Source organism: Podarcis vaucheri (assembly GCF_965113315.1).
Source record: "Podarcis vaucheri genome assembly, chromosome: 9".
Lineage (NCBI taxonomy): Eukaryota > Metazoa > Chordata > Lepidosauria > Squamata > Lacertidae > Podarcis > Podarcis vaucheri.
In genome coordinates this window covers 61,605,697-61,628,411 of record NC_138767.1, presented here as the reverse complement: position 1 = coordinate 61,628,411, position 22,715 = coordinate 61,605,697, and the positions used below count along the sequence as shown (strand labels likewise).

Genomic DNA, 22,715 nt, shown 5'->3' with positions numbered 1-22,715 from the left:
GTGGTCTAAACCACTGAGCCTCTTGGGCTTGCCGATCAGAAGGTTGGCAGTTCAAATCTGTGTGATGGGCTGTGCTCCCGTTGCTCTGTCCCAGCTTCTGCCAACCTAGCAGTTCGAAAGCACGCCAGTGCAAGTAGCTAAACAGGTACCACTGTGGTGGGAAGGTAAATGGCGTTACCATGCACTCTGGTTTCCATCATGGTGTTCCGTTGTGCCAGAAGTGGTTTAGTCATGCCAGCCACATGACCCAGAAAGCTGTCTGTGGACAAACACCGGCTCCCTTGGCCTGAAAAGCGAGATGAGCGCCACACCCCATGGTTGCCTTTGATCGGACTTAACCATCCAGGGGTCCTTTACCTTTACCTTTATTTTACTCTCTTTTGTGGAAAGCCATTGGAATCATTTTTTAAAAAATTGCCCTGTTGTTGAATGTGTGGATTTTCTTCCTGTGCCATTTTTATATTTCTCTTCTTTGCTTGTGAGCGGGTTCTTTTTTCATCAGTGTCAGGCTTTCATGGTAATAGCTTCCAGAAACACATGGGAACATCCTTCCATGCGATCAGCTCAGAACATATAATAGGTTTGTGTGTGGTGGGGGGAGAGAAACTGTCATGTATGAAGCAACTTTTGGAATGCAGAACAGTATTGGGAATTGTATGGAATGCAATGGTACTGCATGCATATTTGAAAAGAACCTGTTTCTGCTAACATGAATGCATTAAACTGAACTCTAATATTCAACTATAAAATGAATACTTTTGATAGGCGATTCAATGCCACTGTACTCAAACTGGCGGCTGAAAGTGATGGAGCACAATGAAGGGGAGCCTTTACCATTTCCACCTTCAGGGGGCTGTTGGTCACCGCTGGTAGATTATTTGCCTGAAACAACCTCCCCAGGCATGTCTCTTCACAGGTAAGCAATAAAAGTAAATGGAAACAATGCAAGTTCCTTTTAATATTCAGCGTGCATGTCACAATTGCCCCTTCCCGAAGAGATGGGAAGGTCAGCTGTTTGCGCCTTACACAGGAGGAATGGTTAGTATCCGATATTTTAAATTATGTTCTTTGTAGGGGACAAGTTTCAACCCATGCTTCTTGAGTCTCTCTGCCTTTGGGTCACATTGCCAAAGTTGTAGTAGTAGTAGCAGCAGTAGTAATTTATTATTTATACCCTGCCCATCTGGCTGGGTTTCCCCAGCCACTTTGGGCGGCTTCCAACAAATATTAAAGATACAATAAAACATCAAACATTAAAAACTTCCCTAAACAGGGCTGCCTTCAGATGTCTTCTAGAAGCCAGATAGATGTTTATTTCCTTGACATCTGATGGGAGGGCTTTCCACAGGGCGGGCGCCACGACCGAGAAGTTCCATTTTCCAAAGCAGAGGGCCTATTGTCTTGTATTGATCTTGGGGAAATCTCACCCAGGAAGACTCTCAGGTTGCAGGTGGTTCCTCAGCTCCAAATGGCTTTCTGCAATGAGGCCTTTTGCTCTAACTTTTGTTTTCCCAAATGTATGGTGAAAGTAAAAATTCGGGTTGACCTGTCCTTTGACAAAGCTAGGTCTGAATTCTTGTCAATCAACAACTATTAATCATGATAGAGCCTTCATGTTCAGAGTTATTGGTACTTCTGTATACTCATTCCTAGGTCTGTACATCATGAGAGAACCCTTGAATTATTCATCTGAGAGGACTTCCCAAATGCATCTGCCTAACCACTGTTGGAAACAATTCCCTTGTTCTGATTTTGGGTGGATTTTGGGTCTATTTTTGCAGGGCTGCTCTTAGCGTTAAGATGTTAGTGACCACCAACGTTCTGAGTATCCCTCCTGTCTGAAAGAGTAGTAACAATAGTTGTATACTAAACCTTCCTTTACAAGTTTTTGTTTCTGTATTGCCTCGGCACTGAACATGATCAGGAAATTGAATTCAGATTTGCTTCCTAAATAGAAGCAGTTAAGCTGTGGCACGGTCATATTAAGGCATACTTCATATTCAAATGTTGTCTGTATCATCATAACTAATACTTTTAAAGTCAATTTTCCTGTAAGAATCAGATTTGTTTTGACTGGTGGTAGCTTTATATGAAATAGTAATAATGTAACTAGACTACTATCAAAGTTTCATTTAAAAGTATTGCATCTTAAAAAGAAACTGCTTCTTCATTCTGTTCATTTAACCTTACTAATTGTTTTTGCTTGTAGGTGTAACATAGCAGTGATTTTGTTGACTGACTTGATAATTGACCACAGTGTGAAGGTTGACTGGGGAACATACCTGCACCTCTTACTTCATGCAGTTTTTATAGGTAATGACATCTTTATTAAAACCGAGAGACAATGTTAGCTCATCGTTTTGTGCTCTTGCCTTTTAATCACTACAAAAGAGGTGGCTTATCTATGTTAAAGTAAGACACCTCTGGCAATCGGAGGTAAAGCACAAATTTTGAAATGGAGTAGCCAAGGATCACAAGGGGAGAACTCTTGTTTTTATATTGCATAAAAATATTTGTAGTTTGAAAACACATATTTATAACTCCTGCGCATTGTATACATTATAATAATGAATGAGAGATTATATACGTCACTGACTCCCCCCCCCCCATGGTAGACCTCTTGATACGTTTAGTGTAGCAAACTTGCATTTAAATTACAATAGTACAAAAGATCATAAGGGTGATGTCATTGTTGCTGTGGTACATCTAACATTAACTTTATTGCTTACAGGACTTGATCACCACCATCCTGAAGTATACGAACACTGTAAACGCCTCCTATTGCATTTATTGATAGCGATGGGCTCTAACAGTAATGTCCAGTCTGTGGCTTCTGTCCTTCTCAGGAACAGGGAGTTTAATGAACCCCGGGTGCTCACTGTCAAACAAACAGCACATTTGGATTACATATTCACAGGTACATTAAATGAATTAAATATTTCTGAAGAAATATTGCAACATTATATTGTAATGAGGTTAAAGTGTTATACTGCCAATGACACCATACACTTTAGCCATTGAAAATAAAAGCTATTTCCCACCGGTGCATAGCTGGTTGATGAAGGTGCATTATCCGTTAAGAAGGGATAGTACCTCTGGTGGGGGACACATGGTGCTCCTTCTAGGGTTTACCCACCTTTGGTCCACTCCCTGCACTCAGCTTTCACCTATGGCTCCTAGAAGCTGTCAGCATGCGACAGTGGCCACACCCCGGGAAAAGGCTTCGACTGGCCGGCTAAACCAGGTGAAAATAGCCGATGGGTCTCAAACCTTCAGTGAGATAGGGACTTCCTCTTCGTCAGAAGACAGGCTCTGGCACATTGAGCAGATGAGACCAACAGTGGATCCAACGGTCAAGAAGGGGGTTTCTGCACATGCTGTAGAGGGAAGTGAGGAGCAGATGGGTCTTGTCAACTGAGGAAGGTATCCCATCTAGGAGAAGGAAATGAGCCTAGGCAAGCCTTGGGGTTGTATGCCCCTCTGTCTCCTCTTTTCCTCCTGCACAGTGGAGAGAGGATTAATTTTGTTCCTGCAGAATGGATCAGGGTGAGAGCAACGGGCAAAGCATGTATAGGCTGGTACCAAATCGGGGGAGAAGATCTCTCTCCAGACCCCTCCAAGGCTTCATAATATCCCCATCAGTTGGGCGCTCTCTATTACTTTCCAGCAGATGGCAGCACTTTGTCATACAATATAATCACAAAGAGTAGTTGATCTCACGAAAATATTTGGTTTTGTTGTTTCTATTTTTATTAAATTGCGCTTCTAACATCTGTTAGTAACAACTTGTGAAGACGCATTGTTTTGCTCAAAAATTCCCTAACCCATTAAATTAAATCCTGCTAGTGCCAAATTCCTGCTTTTTTAAATACTGTTTTGCTGTTTTTTGTTTCTTTATGTTCATATGACACTGATTTATTGTTTTCTGTTGTATTTTTGTATCACTTTTAGAGATTTTTAAATATTAAGCTGCTAAAAATGCTTTCAATTGAATGAATTAATAAAGTAGATCTTGACTGCCATTTTACTGTATGGGAACTCATTTTTTCTTTCTATAACTAGGTGTGAATGATTTTATACCGGATCACCAGCCCTCCCCAATGACAGACTCAGGGCTCAGTTCAAGTTCTACCTCTTCTAGCATCAGTTTAGGAAATACCAGTGCTGCCATTTCTCATATGCATAGCACCATCCTCAGTGAAGTTGACATTTCAGGAGAGCAAGAGGAGAAAATGAAATCACTTATGGAGTTTATTACTTCAAGGTAACATTTAAAAGTCAGCTGCTGTTACTTATCTGTATGAAAATACAAGCATGCAATGTTTTCAGTCCCATTGTGAATGTAAAGAGAAAAAAGGCAAATAGGCTTGTGCTTTAACATCAGCGCTTTCAGGAGGTACATTATGGTTTAAAGCTCTTGCATTGAGTAGTGATCAGTTTGGCTAACCTATCTTGCTTTGTAGGACACTTATGCTATTAGAAAGCTACTAAGTATATTATATTTATCTTTCATAAGTAAAGCCCTTCATAGTTCTTTTTTTTTTTTTTGGCACCTTACTGGTATGTTTCCCCACCTTGAATTTCTCATACAATCTTAGAATTCTGTTCTTCTCTGAAGTGTTGATAAACACTTCCTAGGACCAAAAAAATAATCCAGGTGGTGTTTAGAAATGTCGCAGTATCATTTCGGGCAAGAAGGCTTTACACGTCTTCAGAATTGCTGTATACTTGTTAACAGCGACTGCATTTTATATTGGAAATTGCTTGTGGGTAAAACGGGAAGCCTTCCATCTTTATGCTGAATGTTCCTAATATTTCTGAGAAATGAGATTTGGGCTTGGTTATTTGTTACTCCTAGGAAACGAGGACCACTTTGGAACCATGAAGATGTTTCAGCAAAGAATCCAAGCATAAAGAGCGCTGAGCAGTTAACTGTATTCCTGAAGCATGTTGTTTCTGCATTTAAACAGTCAAGTTCAGGTATGGTTGAAAAAGCTGAAGTATGGTACAGTATTCAGTAAATTCAGTAAAAGAACATTCCTTAAAAATAAATACCGTACAGCTCCTATATAAGAAAATGTTCATGATATATGTTCAGATAGACATTCGCACCTTGTTTTGTGACTGGGATCCTTTCCGGAGCCCCGGGTGCTAGCTGAAAAGGATGCAGGGCAAAGCTCTGTGTCTGCGCATGCGCGAGTGGCAAACCCGGAAGTAACCCATTTCAGTACTTCTGGGTTTGCTGCGGACGTTTGCTGAAGCAGACGCTAGACAAGGTGGACATTCGCGGAGATATTACTGTATATGTTTAATTTCCCCTAGTATTCAGGGGAATGAAGGCAGAATGGGGAATATTGGGTTTATTGAAGAATATATATCTAGTAAGTACAACCATCTTGTTGCTACTGAGGATGCGTAATCTGTGTTTCTTGCCATCTCCCTCCTGTGCAACTCTGACCCTGGCTTCAAGCTTTGAGAATAAGGTATCACTCACTGTTTGCAAATGTCTACACAGCCTATGGCTGCCCGTAAAGCCTGCTTGTGAACTCAGAATCCTTCCTGAACCTCGGTCCTCACTCCACATTCTTACTACTAACTTTATCTTACAGTTGGATTTCAGTTAGAGCACCATCTCAGCGAAGTTGCTCTGCAAACTGCACTTTCTTGCTCCTCTCGGCATTATGCTGGAAGATCCTTTCAGATTTTCAGAGCACTGAAGCAACCTCTTTCTGCAGCCACACTTTCTGACATTCTATCTAGGCTTGTAGAAACTGTTGGAGATGCAGGAGAAGAAGCTCAGGTATTTGCATTTATTGTTTCTTTTGGATCGGTTTTAAAGAGTACCTTTTTTTCCTTGTTCACTCATTACTTGATGGTGTAAATATGCGATTTACCAGATGTTTGAAACAGGCCTAAGTTTCCTTCAGACAGAGGTGGAAGAAGAATGGAAGAAATTTAAAATTTATCTAAAGGACTACTATAAACTTGATGAATGCTAGAATGTCGAGGTTTTGAGAAAGAAAGGGTTACAGTGATATAAGATTAGATTAAAGAAAAGATTAAGACGACAGAGGTTGGGAAGAAATATTTAGAAGTTGCTAAAAAAACTTGGACATTGGGATGCAGAAAGGGGAGGTATGGGGGAGTCTGAGAAAAGAGGTTTATGGAAAAAATGTTATGAAACTATACGTGTTTGTATGTCTTTTATATGTTTGTTTGTCTTAAAAAACTTTGTAAAACCAATAAAAAATTTTATATAAAAAAAATAAGTTTCCTTCAGACAGAAATACGACTCTGTAAGGTAAAGGCCCAGTTTGCACATCACACTAAACTGTGGTATAGGAAGCTGCACATAAGCAGAAATGAGACTTAGAGCTCACGCTCCTTTGCTCCCCTCTTCTCCTCCTAAACAGATTGAGGGGAGAACTTCAGCAGCTTTTAGTTCTCAGGAGTGAGAGAGTCTAAAGTGTGCTAAAGGAGGATAAAAAGATTGCACAGAAGATGAATGAATTCTTTGTTTCTGTCTTCACAGTGGAAGATAGAAGGCAGATCCCAGCAACTGAACTAACTTTTGCAGGAAGGAAGTCTGAGGAACTGAGGCAGATAGTAGTGAAAAGAGTTGACGTTCTAGAACAGGAGTCAGCAACCTTTTTCAGCTGTAGGCCGGTCCACTTTCCCTCAGACCATGTGGTGGGCTGGACTATATTTTGGAAAAAAATATGAACGAATTCTTATGCGGCCCAGTCATCTTCTCAATCTGACTTGCGGATGGTCTGGGAATCAGTGTGTTTTTACATGAGTAGAATGTGTCCTTTTATTTAAAATGCATCTCTGGGTTATTTGTGGGGCATAGGAATTTTTTCTTTTTTTTTTTTTTCAAAATATAGTCTGGCCCACCACATGGTCTGAGGGACAGTGGACCGGCCCACGGCTGAAAAAGGTTGCTGACCCCTGATCTAGAGCTGGGGTGAGCAGTGAGATGGCCATGTTTGCTGATGATACTACAGTAGTACCTTGGTTCTCAAACTTAATCCGCTGCGGAAGTCTGTTCCAAAACCAAAGCATTGCAAAACCAAGGTGTACTTTCCCATGGAAAGTAATGCAAAATGGATTAATCCGTTCCAGACTTTTAAAAACACCCCCTAAAACAGCAATTTAACATGAATTTTACTATCTAATGAGACCATTGATCCATAAAATGAAAGCAATAAACAATGTACTGCAGTCACACAGTCAATCAATCAGTAGCTGAACTGGGTTCCACACAGCCACAAAAAACAGAACAAAAAAGTTGCAAAAACACAAAATAAATAGCAAAAACAGACAGACCTTAGCATAACACTCAAAACGGAAGTGTGGCATTCAAATCGGAAGCATAACACTCAAAACGGAGCATGTTCGGCTTCTGAAAAAAGTTTGCAAACTGCAACACTTACTTCCGGGTTTGCAGTGTTTGGGTTCCAAGTTGTTTGAGAACCAAGGTGTTTGAGAACCAAGGTACCACTGTATATTGTTCAGGTCCAAAGGTGGGAGAAGGGGCCATCAAACACCACCAACTACCTAGGAGGGGAATACCCAACCCTGAGACCTACAAGGACTCCTTATCTCACTAAATCATGGTTTGGTGTGACATGTGACCCAATGTTCTGCACATCCTAAATGGATGAGAGAATGGCAGATGGATTCACATCTAACTGAAGAACATAAGAAGAACTTGCTGGATCAGGCCAATCTAGTCCAGCCCATCTAGTCCAGCGTCCTGTGGGAAACCAGATACCTGTGGGGAAGCTGCAAGCCAGATTTAAGCCCAAGAGCACTCTCCCCTCTGGGTTCTCAGTATCAAAAAATAAAGTCAGAGGTGCTGTGCAATCTCAGTTTCTAGCAAAGGAAGAAATATACATGGTTGATAAAATATATCATATGCAGGGGGCTTTACTTTCTGTCATCTGTCTCTAGCACTAATTTTCTTTCCCCCCCCCCGCCCCTTTACAGGGTTTTGTCATAGAACTACTTCTCACCTTGGAGTCAGCTGTTGATACACTAGCAGACACCATGAAGCATTATGATCTTCTCGCTGCGCTTTCCCAGTAAGAATTGCTGGTAGTTTACTTTCGTTTGTTTCTGAAATGTTTCTTGCAACATCTTGGCTATGAAATTGCTTTGTAATGGATAGGGAAGGGATGCATGGGCCCTGAAGCTGACTGTCGTAGTTGCAGAGAGAAGTTGAAAAAACCCCAAACGTATCTACTTGCAGACCCCAAAATGAATGGAATTGTTGACCAAAACTGTTGGCTGGGGGACTGTTTAACACAGCTTGCCATACACAATTCCCTTTCCTTTCCACTGGCTAAAGTACTCTGAAGTGTGCAAAAACTGACTGAAGCTGGCATGATTGATACACATAAACCATAAGCTCGTAAATTCAGAATGTAGGATTTACAGTGAAATCCTATGCATATATACTCACAAGTAAGGCCCATTGTTTTTCAAAAGATGTAGGTACATATGCTTAAGTTTGACGCTTTTATCCTTCAGAGTGCATCCAAACACATATATACAACAAAAAACTGATTTCTCTCCCCCCTGGTCTTTTCTGCAGTGGCCCCACATTTTTGGAACTCCTTTCCCCAAGAGCTTTGTAAAGCTTTTCTTCAGTTGTTTTTAGACAGGCCCTGAAGACTTGCTTTAATTCTTTCAAGCCTTTTCGTAATTGGCTTGTGGTGTATATTGCATAATTTGGTTTTGATTATATACCGTATTCAGTTTAGTGTTTTTTAAAATATCTGTCCAGATGCTTTAGTTGAGATTCCAGCATTGCAAGGAATCTCAACTAAAGCATCCGGACCAGATGACCCTGAGGGTCTCTTCCATCTCTGCAATTCTATGATTCTATAAGGCACCTCATGAGGATTTTATCTGAAAAGATGGGATATAAATATTTTAAAGAAAAATGGAATTTTGCCAAGCCACCTGAAAAACAATTCTAGAAGGTCAAAGACGCTCCAGAGGAGGCTGTGATAGAATACAGTGAGCTAGAATGGGAGGTGGGTGTCATACACAATCCCCATAAACATTCATAGGTTTCTTCTGTTTGTGCATGAGGATTTTGGAGCTAACTCTCTGAATAGAGAAGTGTCTAGATTACCAGTGTTTCATGGTGATCTGAAGAAATCAGCATTTTTCTTTCCTGTGCTGAAGCTCTAGTTAGACCTGCTGGTGTTTAAAATGTTGGGAGTAAAGTTTTGTTGTTCTGTTCAAGACAAGAAACATGCAGTTTATTCTAGTATCATCAAGCAAGCAAAAGAACCGGATTGTACAAGGTTGCTCATCCAGTATCTGAAATTAAAGGATGTTAACCTCCCTTTTTTTAGTGCTATGTGAGTGTGGAATGTGACTCTTAACGTGCCATATTCTCTTTTCATTTCAGCGCTTCATATTACGATCCACTATTGGGAAACAAATACGCAGCAAACAGGAAAAGCACTGGTCAGATAAACCTAAGCACAGGTCCCATTAGCAGTGGCAACTTTTTAGGCTATTATAGTAACATGAGAAGCAACTCTTTGAGACTGAGTTTAATAGTTGACCGGAAGAGCGATCGTCGCAGGAGCAACACACTGGATATAATGGATGGAAGGATAAATCATCCCAACAGTTTAGCAAGGACTAGAAGCCTTTCCTCCCTGAGAGAGGGAGGAATGCACGATGTGCAGCCCACTACTGATCCGATGAACCTGATGGCTACCATATTTTGGATTGCCGCGTCTTTGCTAGAATCAGATTATGAATATGAATACCTCCTGGCTCTCAGGCTGCTCAACAAACTTCTTGTTCACTTGCCTCTGGATAAATCTGAGAGTAGAGAAAAGATTGAGAAGATGCAGAGTAAATTAAAATGGAATAACTTTCCAGGCCTTCAGCAGCTGTTCCTGAAAGGTTTTACCTCTGTTTCTACGCAGGAAATGACTGTTCACTTGCTCAGCAAACTTATCACAGTCTCCAAACATACGTTGGTGGATCCCTCCCAGTTAGCAGGTACACTTTTAAAATGTAAATGTATGGAGCCACGCTGTACCGAACTGTGAAGCTAATTAATTGTGAGTTATAATTGAGGAACTGTGTAAAACTGACTTGAAAAACGAATGGTGCACTATAAAAGAAGAGTTCATAACAGTGTAGAGGAAAAAGATACCAGAACTAGATTAAGACTATATTCCCTTGTCACTCCACTCACTGACCTCCATCTCCCTGACTGTTTCCTTCCCCAAGACTGCAATGTGTCCTTTCTTCTTCAGATCACAGTATCTCACCCCACGAGGGGCAGAATATCTCCTCTCCCCTCCCAAAATACGCTCTCTCCCACCCACAGTTTCTTACCAAAAGGCAGCAATATCTCTCCTCCTCTCCCCAGTTTCTTTCCTCTCACTTTCTCCTTCTTCCATCCTGCTCCTCCTTAGGTGACCCATTTGGACACTGAGGTCGATTCCTGCAAGGGTCAGTCTGTGTACTTCTTACTTCCCTTAGCAGCTCAGACAATCACCAGGACAACAGTCCCCTGCCCACCTCCAGCTTTAAAGGCAGTATGCTTCTGAAGAGCATTTGCTGGGCCCCGCAGGACATGAGAGTGCTGTTGCCCTCAGGTCCTGCTTGCCCACTTCCTATAAGCATCAGGGCAGCCACAGTAAGAACAGGATGCTGGACTAAATGGGCCACTGGCATGATCCAGCAGGCTTGTCTTAGTTTTTTGTAAAAGACAAATATTACACAGAGAGACGTTGTAATAATGGCATGATATAGTAAGATTTCTCAGAGAATTAAGTTTCATACTTAGTGGTTTTAGATAGCTTTTCCAGGTCAGAATTCTTGGAGAAAGTGGTCAGAAAACACTGGGAATGCTTTTGTACAGATAAATTATGCTTCATATTTTTCCGTGCAGGATTTCCTCTTAACATCTTGTGTTTATTGCCTCATCTAATCCAACATTTTGATAACCCAACTCAGTTCTGTAAAGAAACAGCCGACAGAATAGCCAAGGTATGTAGCAGACTGACACCATTCAGAAAATTACTTTTGGCTTCCATAGTGAAGGCAGAGATGGAAATGTGATTAAACATCTGCTTTTACTAATGAGCTATTTGTTCTCCCAATATGTTGGCAAGGCAGGGAGGGGTGAGGCAGTAATAGTCTGCCTGAATGAATGATAGAACACTTGGGAAACCACATTAAATGAGGTGCCAAAGTGTAATTAAATTTCTTCCCAAAGGGCATATTTATTCTTAAAATAGTCAAAGGGGGGAGAAGTGTTTCCTTAATGTTTGTTAGTCAAACTTTATGCAAATATCACAGAACCAAGAACAATTCCGAAGTTTATCTAGGGAAGCTGAGTTACTTCAAACTGACTATTGCAGTTTAATCTTAAAATTTTAGAGACGCATAATGGTGATAATATGTTATGCAACAATTCAACAATGGTAGTTCAGACTACTTTGTATAATAAAAGTAGGCCTGATTGTTATGTTAATGTGGCCATGTGGTGGAGCACTTTTTTATTGAGGGTGTGGCGGACTGAGTGGGTTAGAAATCACACCATCAGATATTGGAAATAATGTGCAAGAAGAAGAAGAAGAAGAAGAGTTTGGATTTGATATCCCGCCTTTCACTCCCCTTCAGGAGTCTCAAAGCGGCTAACATTCTCCTTTCCCTTCCTCCCCCACAACAAACACTCTGTGAGGTGAGTGGGGCTGAGAGACTTCACAGAAGTGTGACTGGCCCAAGGTCACCCAGCAGCTGCATGTGGAGGAGCGGAGACTCGAATCCGGTTCCCCAGATTACGAGACTACCGCTCTTAACCACTACACCACACAAGACAAACATTGTAGAGGATGCACTAGATAAATAGCTGAATGATTTGATGGTTGATGCTACAGCGCAAACTCTTGTTTGATGACCGATATATTTCTGGTACAATCCACTTCATTGGATATAAACCTAGAAATAGCCTTTATGATTTGGTTTTCTAACAGTATTGCTGCATATCAGCAGTCTTACAGATTTTCATAGTAACGTCCTCAGTTTTATTGACCATAAGCTTCTTATAAGGCCTCGCCTTTTGTAAATTCAAAAACTATACTTAAAAGATGTTCACATAACAAATATTTTTGCTTTTTGTGTTTCATAGGTTTGTGCAGAGGAGAAGTCGCCAACTCTTGCTAATTTGGCTCATATGATGAGTTTATATAGTACACACAGTTATTCCAGAGACTGTTCTAACTGGATTAATGTAGTGTGTAGATATTTGCATGACTCCTTCTCAGAAACTACTTTTAATCTTATAACATACCTTGCGGAGGTAATGAAATAATATATCATTTTACATGATTTAAAGTGTCTCTCTCAATTGTGCTATACCAGGGGTGGCCAATTCCCAAGAGACTGTGATCTACTCACAGAGTTAAAAACTACCAGTGATCTACCCGCTTTTTCTGGGTTCAGGTTAAAGTTGTTGAGTTTTTTCAGGGAGGAGGTAAAATGTGGAGCTTTTTTTTAGGGGAGCCACAGTTGTTCAGCTTCTTTCGGGGGAGCCAATGATCTACCAGTGACCTACCGGTAGATCACAATTTACCTGTTGGACATGCCTGTGCTATACTATTTCCCACTTAAATAAAGCTGAGCATTTTGTCCTTTCATAGATAAATGTCAAATAGGTTTGGAGTAAGGGATTTTCTTCCTGTGTAAGAGACTGATCTACTCCAATGTGGTTCATGTTATTGACTTGGCAATGTAATGAAACAGCTTATCTCCCTTCCGGTTTCATGATTTGGAAAGAGACAGGGACCCTGCTATCCACAGAAAGTCCAGAATGACTGTTCCTTCATCCTTACCTGTGTCACTTTATTTATTTTATATTTGTAACATTTATATGCCACCTTTTCCTCCAAGGAGCTCAAGATAGAGCTCCTCACAATAACCTTGTGAGGTAGTTTAGGCTGAGAGTGAGTGACTAGCTCAAGGTTACCCAGTGAGCTTCATGGCTGATTGGGACTTTGAACCCTAATCTCCCTGGTCACAGTCCAATACTCTTAGCTAGTTGTAACTGTGGATGGGTTGGTGTTGCTGTGCTCTCTACCGGACAATCATCTGGCTGAGTCTGCAGCCAGCATACTGAGAGGGAGAGTAGAAGAGATGCAGTGGCAGCAAATTTAAGGTGATACAAATGCTAGTCCACTGCTCCTGCCACTGGATTCGCATGGGTCTCCCCTACAGAAGCACGTGTGCTTCAGATCTCAAGCAGACAGGTTTCCCGGTGGGTAAATTCTGTGGGTTTCCCTTTTAAGGTGGTAGGTTGGAACTGCTTAAAAAAAAATATTGGACTTGGAAAATACAGTTTAGTTCAATAGTTTTCTGTTTCCAGTATCAGAATTCTTTTACATTGAAAAAAATGTCACATAAGCAAAACTACTAATTTAAAGCAAATTTCTGCTATTTTGAAGACAACAGATTAAATCAACTTTTATACATTTGTTTTTAGCTGCTAGAGAAAGGTCTATCCAGCATGCAGCAGTCTTTACTGCAAATCATTTACAGCCTTTTGAGTCACATTGACCTGTCTGCAGCACCAGTGAAGCAGTTCAATTTGGAAATTATAAAAGTCATTGGTAAATATGTTCAGGTGAGTATTTTGAAGTACCTAATCTGAAAATGTGTATAACTATATATTTTCACCGATATTTTGCGCTTACTCAGACCAAAGATGCTAGATAGAATTTTCTAGTGAACAATGGGGGGCCCAGTTCTATTTTATCAATGCCTGTTTTTTATTCATTTTATTTATTCCCATAAAGCATCTCTGTAGTAATATTCTATGTATATTCTAAATTATCTGATAATATTTGGGACACTACAGATAACATGTGCACAGATATAATCTGTACAATTTTTCAGCTGTGAGAGATGTGCAAATAGGCTTCCCAAACACAACTCTGGAAAAGGAATACTGTATGCATAAATCCACATTCTGCATAATATTTTTTCAATCTCACTAGGTCATTGAAGAGACACTGAAGTTAAAAGCATGCTTGAATTATTTCCTGTGTTGCCATTTCTCATATAGATAAAGCTACTGAAGTTGTTGTGATGAAATCTGAGTGCATTGCTTTATTAGATAGCACACACATCAAATTGTGCCCCAGTAACTTATTCATTGTTTTACATTTAGAAGCATAGCTTTCAAGATTTCATTGAAAATACAATCCCTGGGAGTTATTTAGGCTTTTTGCAGAAGTGTTGTTGTTGTTGTTGTTAAGAATGCCTGGAGCATACAATTATTTCATAATACATTTTACCAATTTTATCCTGTACCTTTGAACTACAGCACAACAAATGCCTTAATCCTAATTAACCAGGAAAAATGGTTAGTGTCTATCTCCGTGCATTTTTGGCCATTGATAGATAAGCACTTAAGTTATTGTATTCTTGTCAGGAAACATTAAGCAAAGTAGATGATCAGTGTAGTTGGAGATCTTATAGCCTGCCATCTGTTCCTTTCACCTCTAACCTTTCTTATGGAAGATTAAGGGACCTTTTGCTTCATTGGCTATATTTTTAATCAATACTTCAGCTAGATAAAAGGCTGGTAATCTGCATATTGTTGATATTAAAGGCTAAGTTGATTAAGTGAAGTAAGAAAAATGTGGGTGCCAGCTGTTCTTGGTAAGAAGAAAAATATAAATATATAAATTTATGGGCAGTGATTTAAAGAATACTGAACAATGTTTTGATATATGAATATCAAGCTACTCAGTTCTGAATTTACAGCTCTGAAAGAGAGTGTCCTACTTCAGTCAATCATATCTGAGCTTAATAAGACAAACTATGAATGAATCTTTTGTCCATTTGTACAGCCTGTTCACTGCCCAATTTGTGTAAGCTGCAATTAAACCAGAAGGGTCATTGTTTTAGTATCCTGGCTTGTGTCAAAGTTAGTAACAGTATTTCTCCATTTCTTCTGAATTGGAAAACTATGGTTAATTAGACACTTCCTGGTTTAATCATGGCTTAATCAAAGGGGTTCCACCTATTAGCAGAAGGCTTGTTGATATCAGTTTATTAAGCCCATACATAATAATCAGAATCTGCACAGTATGTGATGGGCATTTGTGTGTGTGTTCTTGTTGGTTGTGATAAGGCATGCTGTGATAAAAGGTTCTAGTTTTTAATACTTTTTGTCAACCTCAAGTTGAAGTCTTTACAATTGTAGGATTCAAAAATACTGCAACAACTTAAAAGCAAGCCCCGTTGTTTTTCTTTTATTTTCTCTTTCTCTCACTACATGATTTCTGCTTTTTCCTTTCCTTTTACTGACCTCTCAATCAGATGAATCCACTGTTTAGAGGCTTGTCACAATGAAATTAAGGAGAATGTACTTAGCCTAGAGTCTTCCTGTTGTGCTCTCTTGTCTTGATTGCTCCTAGAAAAGTTGAAGTCTGACCCCATGTGAACTAGTATACTCATTTCTAAATCACACCAAGACAACTGAAGCGGCCATTCTAGCAAAATAAAAGCCACTTATTCCATCTGTCATGTTGTGAGCATACCGTTACATTAACAAATCGGATGATTTAAAAATGACTATAGAAGCTTCTTGGATTCTAACATAGCATACGAAGTGCTATACATTATAGCATACACAGTGGATATTCTCCAACATTTACAGTAGTAGATGGCAAACTACCGTATCTTAAGGTTCCCAGTCATATACTTAATATGAGGTAAGGTCTACTGACCTGTTTCATAAATTGAATATTTTAACTTCATTTCTCTAGAAGTATATTAATGTATTTTTCCTCAATCTTTTAATGACTAATGCAGATCATGTTCACATTTAAAGGTGAGGTTAGTCAATTTCTTATAATTCTGTTTTTACTGACATTAACTGCAGTATGTATGCTCTTTTTCTTCCCCTGTTAGAGTCCATACTGGAAGGAAGCCCTTAATATTTTGAAACTGGTGGTATCTCGATCGGCAAGTCTTGTGGTACCTAATGATATTCCAAAGTCTTACGGTGGCGACATAAGCTCTCCTGAAATCTCATTTACTAAAATATTTAACAATGTCTCCAAAGAACTACCAGGGAAAACGTTAGATTTTCATTTTGACATTTCAGAGGTAAGGGCATATTGGATATAACATCTCTGTGCTTAGAATTTTGTCTTGGGCTGTATTTTGTAAAAACCAAACAAATACGGTGAGCTGGTTCACAGTAATGCTAAGCCAAGCCATTACTTATTTTTGGAATGAGTTTTCTGTTTTCCGCACTGCAGTCATCCTCCCAGCTTGCTTCATTGCCCACCATTCCTCAGTAAACCATGGTGCAGTGCGGACCCCCCTGCAACGTCACAGAGGAACCTCAGATGTGATAATGCCAACAGTCCTCATCTCCCCACAAGATGCCCCTTGCCCTGCCTTGCAATACACAATGAAAGTGAGAATTGTAAGGCAGATGTGCTCAGCTCAGCTGAAGAATTTAAGGTGCACATTTATATATTTCTTCACTTTATAGACACCAATTATTGGGAACAAGTATGGCGATCAGCACAGTGCAGCTGGCAGAAATGGAAAGCCTAAAGTCATTGCTGTTACAAGGAGCACTTCTTCAACTTCCTCAGGATCAAATTCTAATGGCTTGGTACCTGTCAGCTGGAAGAGGCCACAGTTGTCCCAGGTGAGTTACCCGGAAGTAACATCACATTCCCTAGGTCTTCAAAATATTGCAGGGAGGGGGGTGTTGTAGCATTTTCTCTAACAATGGTAATATGCACTATTAACAACAAATACGACTTCAACATTTGGGAATATCAGCTAATTGAATATGATAGCACAGGTGCCCCCCCCCAACAATCACCTTGTGCATGACTGTGTAGACATGTGGCACTGGGAAATAAATAAATAGATTCAAACCAGGAAATGGCGGGAGAGAGCAGGAGAGTCCTCATGGCTTGCAAGGAGACCCTCCCTGGAGCCCACAGAGGACTGCGGTGAGGGCAGAGGAAGCCCTAAAGAGTTCAGAGGCACAGCAGGGCTTTGTTTAGGCTGCTCAGCCTCCCTGCCTAGCAGTTGACGCACACAAAAGCGCAGCAGTAGCAGCTTTTCTGTGTGGCCTCCAGTCTCCAGCCCAGTCCCAGAGCTTCAAGTCTAGCCGAAGAGAGAGTTGTAGGGAGAGAGAGCAGGAGAGAAAGGAAAAAAAAAACGGGCATTTAGAGGCTTTTTTAGAATGTGCTCCTCACACAAAATTCACTTATGCACGCAGGGGTCCAAAACGTAACCCCCGCATAAGTGGGGTGGGGGCACGCCTGCATAATCAAAACCCTTTTGTCTCCAATAAGTGACATGGTTTCCATTTTTTCCAGCGGAGAACCAGGGAGAAGCTAATGAATGTACTTTCTCTGTGTGGTCCAGAATCGGGTCTTCCCAAAAATCCATCTGTAAGTAATTGTAGATTCCAGAAGCTGAGGTTTGACATATTATAGTGACTAATGTGATTTCAAGTCGCTTTGACTCACTCCTAATTTTTCAGGGGTGCATCATTAAGAAAGAAAACTCCTCTGTATTCTGTTACATTATATTATGGATGTCCTTCTAGGTTGTCTTTTCTTCTAATGAAGACTTGGAAGTTGGGGACCAACAAACTAGTCTTATTTCAGCAACCGAAGAAGTAATTCAGGAAGAGGAAGTGGCTGTAGAAGATAATACCAGTGAACAGCAGTTTGGAGTTTTTAAAGACTTTGACTTTCTAGATGTTGAACTGGAAGATGCAGAGGTAAGTCCATACAGCAGTAGTTCCACTTTGAGACTTTTCCACAAGGCTATCCTTCAAGCAAAGAAAGGTTTGGGGACCTTATTCGTTCCATTTTGATGTACTGTATTTAATCAAAGCCTTTGATAAATCTAGCAAATGCCATAGTTTAGCAAAATTGAGATATCTTTCTTGGAAGAGCAGGTTGTCCAAGATTTCGTGCTCTTTGACATACCAAGAAAAGTTATTTTCACAGTATCTGCACACTTTAAATTTGTCTGGAAGGAAAATGAACTGGTATTTATCTTGGATCAGTTCTGCTGGTATGGGACTATCAATAGGCTTTATTGTAGGAATATTTTGAGGGGTTGTCGATTCCATACCAGATATTGCATTGGGAAACATAATATCAATATTTGGTGGTTAGTGACAGTCCTAAAACTACAGAACACATTGCCCAGTGTAACTACACAGAGCATGAAGTATAGCCTTTAGTACCATCAACGCCTGAGCAAAAGTTATCCCATTCAACATTTTAAATGAAATGCTATTCTCATGGTATGCTGTAATACTATCTTGGCAAAATGTTTATGTTGGAATTGCTTTGACCTTTATCCATTCACACTGTATCTGGTTTCATGGTGCATTTGTCATCTTTATCTGCATTTTTTCTGTTTTGAAGTAGTAAAACTTAACTGTTCCAGTATGCAAGATAACATTGCAGTGCATGGAAATCATATTTAGGGACCAATGCAATGCTATACTGTAAGCCACATTTTTTTCTAAAGGTTTCAAAAGTACAGGCAGAAAAAAGAGATAGCAGAATATCTTTTTTATAATTGGACTTGCTATACATAATATTTTTGACATGAGCTGGTTTCAAATAATAATGCACATTATGGAAGATTAAGGGCAGAGTTGTGTATATTCAGCAATTAGAATAACCAGTAGTTCCTTTTTCAAGGAAGGCAGAATCATGTCTCTATATTTTTAAAAAAGCAAAAGTGTATATATTTCTTTATTTGTATAATTCTGCTCCTAACAGAGATGAGGTTGCTATTATCTGGTGTTCATTAGCTATTTCTGCATTTTATAGTGTGATCATGGAATACATATAGCCCTGGTAAAGGGCTGATCCCCACACAGAAGGTTTAAATTACAGGTATAGCCTGTAAGCAATTTTTATTCTAAAATTGTAACGTAAGGATGCTGCAGGACCCAGACTTTGCTTAAAAGTAGATGTGTATGAACCCTCTTCAATTACATTTTTAGCCAAAGAAGTTATGGAGTTCCTTCACAATTCAGAACTTCATAAACACTCCAGTTTTCATTTAGAACTCCTCGTGAAAATAGGTTTACCTGTTTGCAGGTAGTTCCACATCTGTGAAGAGGTTGCAGGCATAAAGCCATAGTGATACTGAAGGCAGTGAAGGAGCTCTCACTCATGCATTCATCAAAGTTCTAGTGAATTTGAAGGGTCCCAAGATCAGAGAGAACATGGGAAATCGCCTTCACATAAGTGTCCCAAAGCTTTGTTACTAGATGAAATTCTCACTAGCATTATTGACTCTTAAAGGAAATTTTCGCTTATTTTTCTCACTTTTAAACAAGCCACATGCAAGTGGAAGGTGTTGCAGATATATACACATGCATGCATAAGGGGTAGGAGAGGGAGAAAGAATAATTGGATATATTTATTTTTAGACTCATTTGCTATGGAAGATATTTGCATTATCTTTTATATAAGTACCTCCAAGTTCAGTTGGCTTAGACACATCGTAGCAGTTGAGTGTAAGAGGACTTATCTCATTAATAGAGCTAGGAGTTCTCAAACTGTGGGAAGGGTACAACTTGTGTGTCAGAAACACTGAGGAGCAAACATGGAGGCTTTCCAGTTGAACCATCCATGATTGAGCAGTTGACCTGTTTTGTGTGTAGGGCACATTCCAGCCTTTCCTGTTAATAGTGAATTTAACAATAAGTTGACTGGTCTCATTTCTAGGACCTCCAAACATCAGGAGCCTCACAGTAATGGAAAGGGTGGGGGCTCAGACTCCTTAATACATAAATATTTATAATAATAATGCTACAGGACAGGACGATTTATTGCTGGTGGACCACAGCTTTTGATGAAATACTGTATTTTTCTGTGTATAAGACGATATTTTTTAAAATTGGGGGTCGTCTTATACACGGAATGTTGCAATTAAATATATAAATAAATACATGCCGCCATCCATATTCTTTCCCCCCAGCCTCATGACAAACCTTGGTCTGGTACTCCCCCCCCCCATCAGCCCCCACTCCAGATACTGTCCCTTCCACCTGGTTCCCTCAGCCATCCCCTGGCTACCCAGACCCCTCATTCCCCAAGCGCACTCACTCAGCCAGCTCTGGCAGTCGCAGCTCCTCGATCAGCGTTCGCATCTGCCGGCGCTCGTGGAGTAAATACGGTACATACCGTAAATACTGTGACAAAAGTGCAACACACAGGCGGGAAAGCTGGAGCTGCAGCTACAGTGGAGTTACACTGAGCTGACAGGAGCAGCCGCCATTACACAGCTTGCCTCACAGTTTTTTGTTTAAATATATGGTACTAAATATACCGGTGTTTTGAATAGTTAATAAAATATCAAAGTTGTTCTGTTTGGTGTTTAAAAAATTTATTTCTTAATTTTGGGTTCAAAAAATAGGGGTCATCTTATACATGGGGGCATCTTCTACACAGAAAAATACGGTACATTTCTTAGCTGGGCTAGGGGAACTTGTGGCCCTCCCATCTCCCAGCGGCCTCAGTCAGCATGGCCCAGGGGTCAGGGATCATGGTTTGTAATCCAGCAACCTTTGAAGAGTCAGAGGTCAGCCACCTTTGACATAGGGGTAGCATTCAAAGAGGCCCATAAGCAAGCTGCTATTAAAACACATTCCCATTCCTAGCAAGGAATTAAAAAGTTCTTTACTTCAGGATTGAAGAAAACATTCATGTTTTGAGGACATGAATAATCATAACACTATCTAAAAACATTTATGCTTTCCTGCACTGTGAGTAAAATTTATGCATTCTATAGTTTGTCCTGTAAATGTAGATAAAGTCAATTTAAAATCTCATCTGTGTTACCCTCAAACAATTTGCTAAATTTGTTTTAATATATGTTACACCGAGAAAATGTACCATAGCCATCTTGTTTTCAGTGTTTGTCTCATAATGTTTTTTTTAGCTGATTTTACTGCAATGTGGAGAAAATGAAATGTTAGGGTTTTTTGGCAAAAGCTTTTCCAGAGCTTGAATCAGTCTTCTACTGTTGGCAAGCATACAGTTTAGAAAATGCCCCCATTATAAAGTATCTTTAAGTGTTTGTCCTCGTTCTAATTATGTGTGTTTTTCTTTTTGCGAACCAGGAGCTGCAGGTAAGTTGCAGCCTGGTGCAGTGGCTTGTTTCATCTCTTGTCATCTGTGATGTATTTGTCTGTCTGTGCTTGGTAGTCAGATACCTTGTATTACTAAGGATATATGGCTACAGAAAATAATACACCGAGCTATTGCCATCCAGACACAAGGTATCTGCAAGGGAACATTAAGGAAATTGTTTTTGCCATGTATTAAAACACTTTGAATACAAACAACATTAATTGAATTTATATATCCAATTAACTTGAAGGGCTGATTGAAACTCTGCTCCCAATTAATTCAGTATTTGTGTGGCTTTGTTTTGCTGTGTTCATTTCAGTATTATGTGTATTTTGAGAGCTTTAGAATAAACATTGCCTTTATTACAGGGCGAAAGTATGGACAACTTCAACTGGGGAGTCCGCAGGCGTTCCCTGGATAGTATTGACAAGGGAGACACACCATCACTCCAAGAATATCAGTATTCTGGTAGTACCCCAAGTTTGAACTTGACCAATCAGGAAGATACTGATGAATCTTCAGAGGAAGAAGCCCTGACTGCAAGTCAGATATTATCACGATCACAGATGGTAAAACATTTATTCTCAGATAATAATCGGGTTTCTCCTTGTTTTAACCTTCAAATGGTACTATCAAGTGTGTAAATTATTCAGAGTTTTGACTTGGTCTCTATTTTGCAGAAGGCATGGAGAAGTGTGTTTTAAGTACAGCAGTATATATTTATTTAAAACATTTCTGTACTGCCTTCTATAAAAATCTCAAGTTAGCGTTACAGTGGCTAACTTGGCTGCAGCTTCCAGTTGGCTGCAGGAGCTTCCTGCACTCAAATCGGAAGCCGCGTCGGACGTTCGGCTTCCAAAAAACCTTCGCGAGCCGGAACACTCACTTCTGGGTTTGCGGTGTCCGGGAGCCAATTTGTTCAGGAGCCAAGCCGTTCGACAACCAAGGTACCACTGTACAGAGTTAACAAGAACGCACAACAATTAACACAGATGTACAAAACAGGAGCAACCAACCCGAGGCAAATTGAAACCAGCCTGTATTAAAAGCTAGATGTGGCCTACACAGATGTAATTGGCAGGTGCCTAAATTTAATACCAGTGTCAATTAGAAGCAGCTCCCCTGGTTTGGTCCTGTGGCACTTCCACCAGAGAGACTGCGAAGCACATCGACCACATCAACTTCCCTCCTGTCTTGCCCCTTTCCCAGTAATGGGCAGCAGCACTCCTATTGGGAAGCAAGCACTGCCGCTCGGATCAAGCTGCTTCTGGCTTTGCCTTAATTCAGAGAGACGATTCCATAAAGAGGGCACCCAAAAGACCCTGGTTTCCACCAGGCTGTCCAGGACGGCTTGATCAGCTGACCCCAGTGACTGGATAAGTTGGTATGCAGCATCTGGCTCTCCTCCTAGTTGCCTGAATGACAGCTAACGGGAGTGATCCACTGAATGCTGCTCTGGCATAACTTGCTCACCCCTTGCCAACTGAGATATGTCAGGCTACAACAACATGGCTC

The 22,715-nt window shown here is 40.3% G+C and overlaps 2 protein-coding genes across 11 annotated transcripts in view; one reads left to right on the top strand and one right to left on the bottom strand.

Moving 5' to 3' along the window:
* Nucleotides 1–22,715, top strand: part of FRYL (FRY like transcription coactivator) — a 143,102-nt gene that overhangs the window by 99,552 nt on the left and 20,835 nt on the right. For all 9 annotated transcript variants that reach the window (XM_082237969.1, XM_082237968.1, XM_082237964.1 and 6 more), the window contains 16 exons: nucleotides 766–916; nucleotides 2,210–2,313; nucleotides 2,732–2,917; nucleotides 4,063–4,264; nucleotides 4,859–4,980; nucleotides 5,610–5,800; nucleotides 7,993–8,087; nucleotides 9,428–10,035; nucleotides 10,937–11,034; nucleotides 12,179–12,349; nucleotides 13,529–13,669; nucleotides 15,967–16,164; nucleotides 16,559–16,720; nucleotides 17,406–17,480; nucleotides 17,639–17,815; nucleotides 21,569–21,769. In XM_082237969.1, coding sequence (XP_082094095.1) covers nucleotides 766–916; nucleotides 2,210–2,313; nucleotides 2,732–2,917; nucleotides 4,063–4,264; nucleotides 4,859–4,980; nucleotides 5,610–5,800; nucleotides 7,993–8,087; nucleotides 9,428–10,035; nucleotides 10,937–11,034; nucleotides 12,179–12,349; nucleotides 13,529–13,669; nucleotides 15,967–16,164; nucleotides 16,559–16,720; nucleotides 17,406–17,480; nucleotides 17,639–17,815; nucleotides 21,569–21,769 — 2,882 coding nt within the window. The remainder of the gene's footprint in view (nucleotides 1–765; nucleotides 917–2,209; nucleotides 2,314–2,731; nucleotides 2,918–4,062; nucleotides 4,265–4,858; nucleotides 4,981–5,609; nucleotides 5,801–7,992; nucleotides 8,088–9,427; nucleotides 10,036–10,936; nucleotides 11,035–12,178; nucleotides 12,350–13,528; nucleotides 13,670–15,966; nucleotides 16,165–16,558; nucleotides 16,721–17,405; nucleotides 17,481–17,638; nucleotides 17,816–21,568; nucleotides 21,770–22,715) is intronic.
* The window catches only part of ZAR1 (zygote arrest 1), a 35,279-nt gene continuing 30,397 nt past the window's right edge, over nucleotides 17,834–22,715 (bottom strand). The window contains exon 4 of one of the 2 annotated variants that reach the window (XM_082238269.1): nucleotides 17,834–19,747. In XM_082238269.1, coding sequence (XP_082094395.1) covers nucleotides 19,610–19,747 — 138 coding nt within the window. In that variant the 3' untranslated portion in view covers nucleotides 17,834–19,609. Of the gene's footprint in view, nucleotides 19,748–22,580; nucleotides 22,665–22,715 lie in introns of those variants that run through there. The other variant, XM_082238270.1, reaches the window with a different exon arrangement.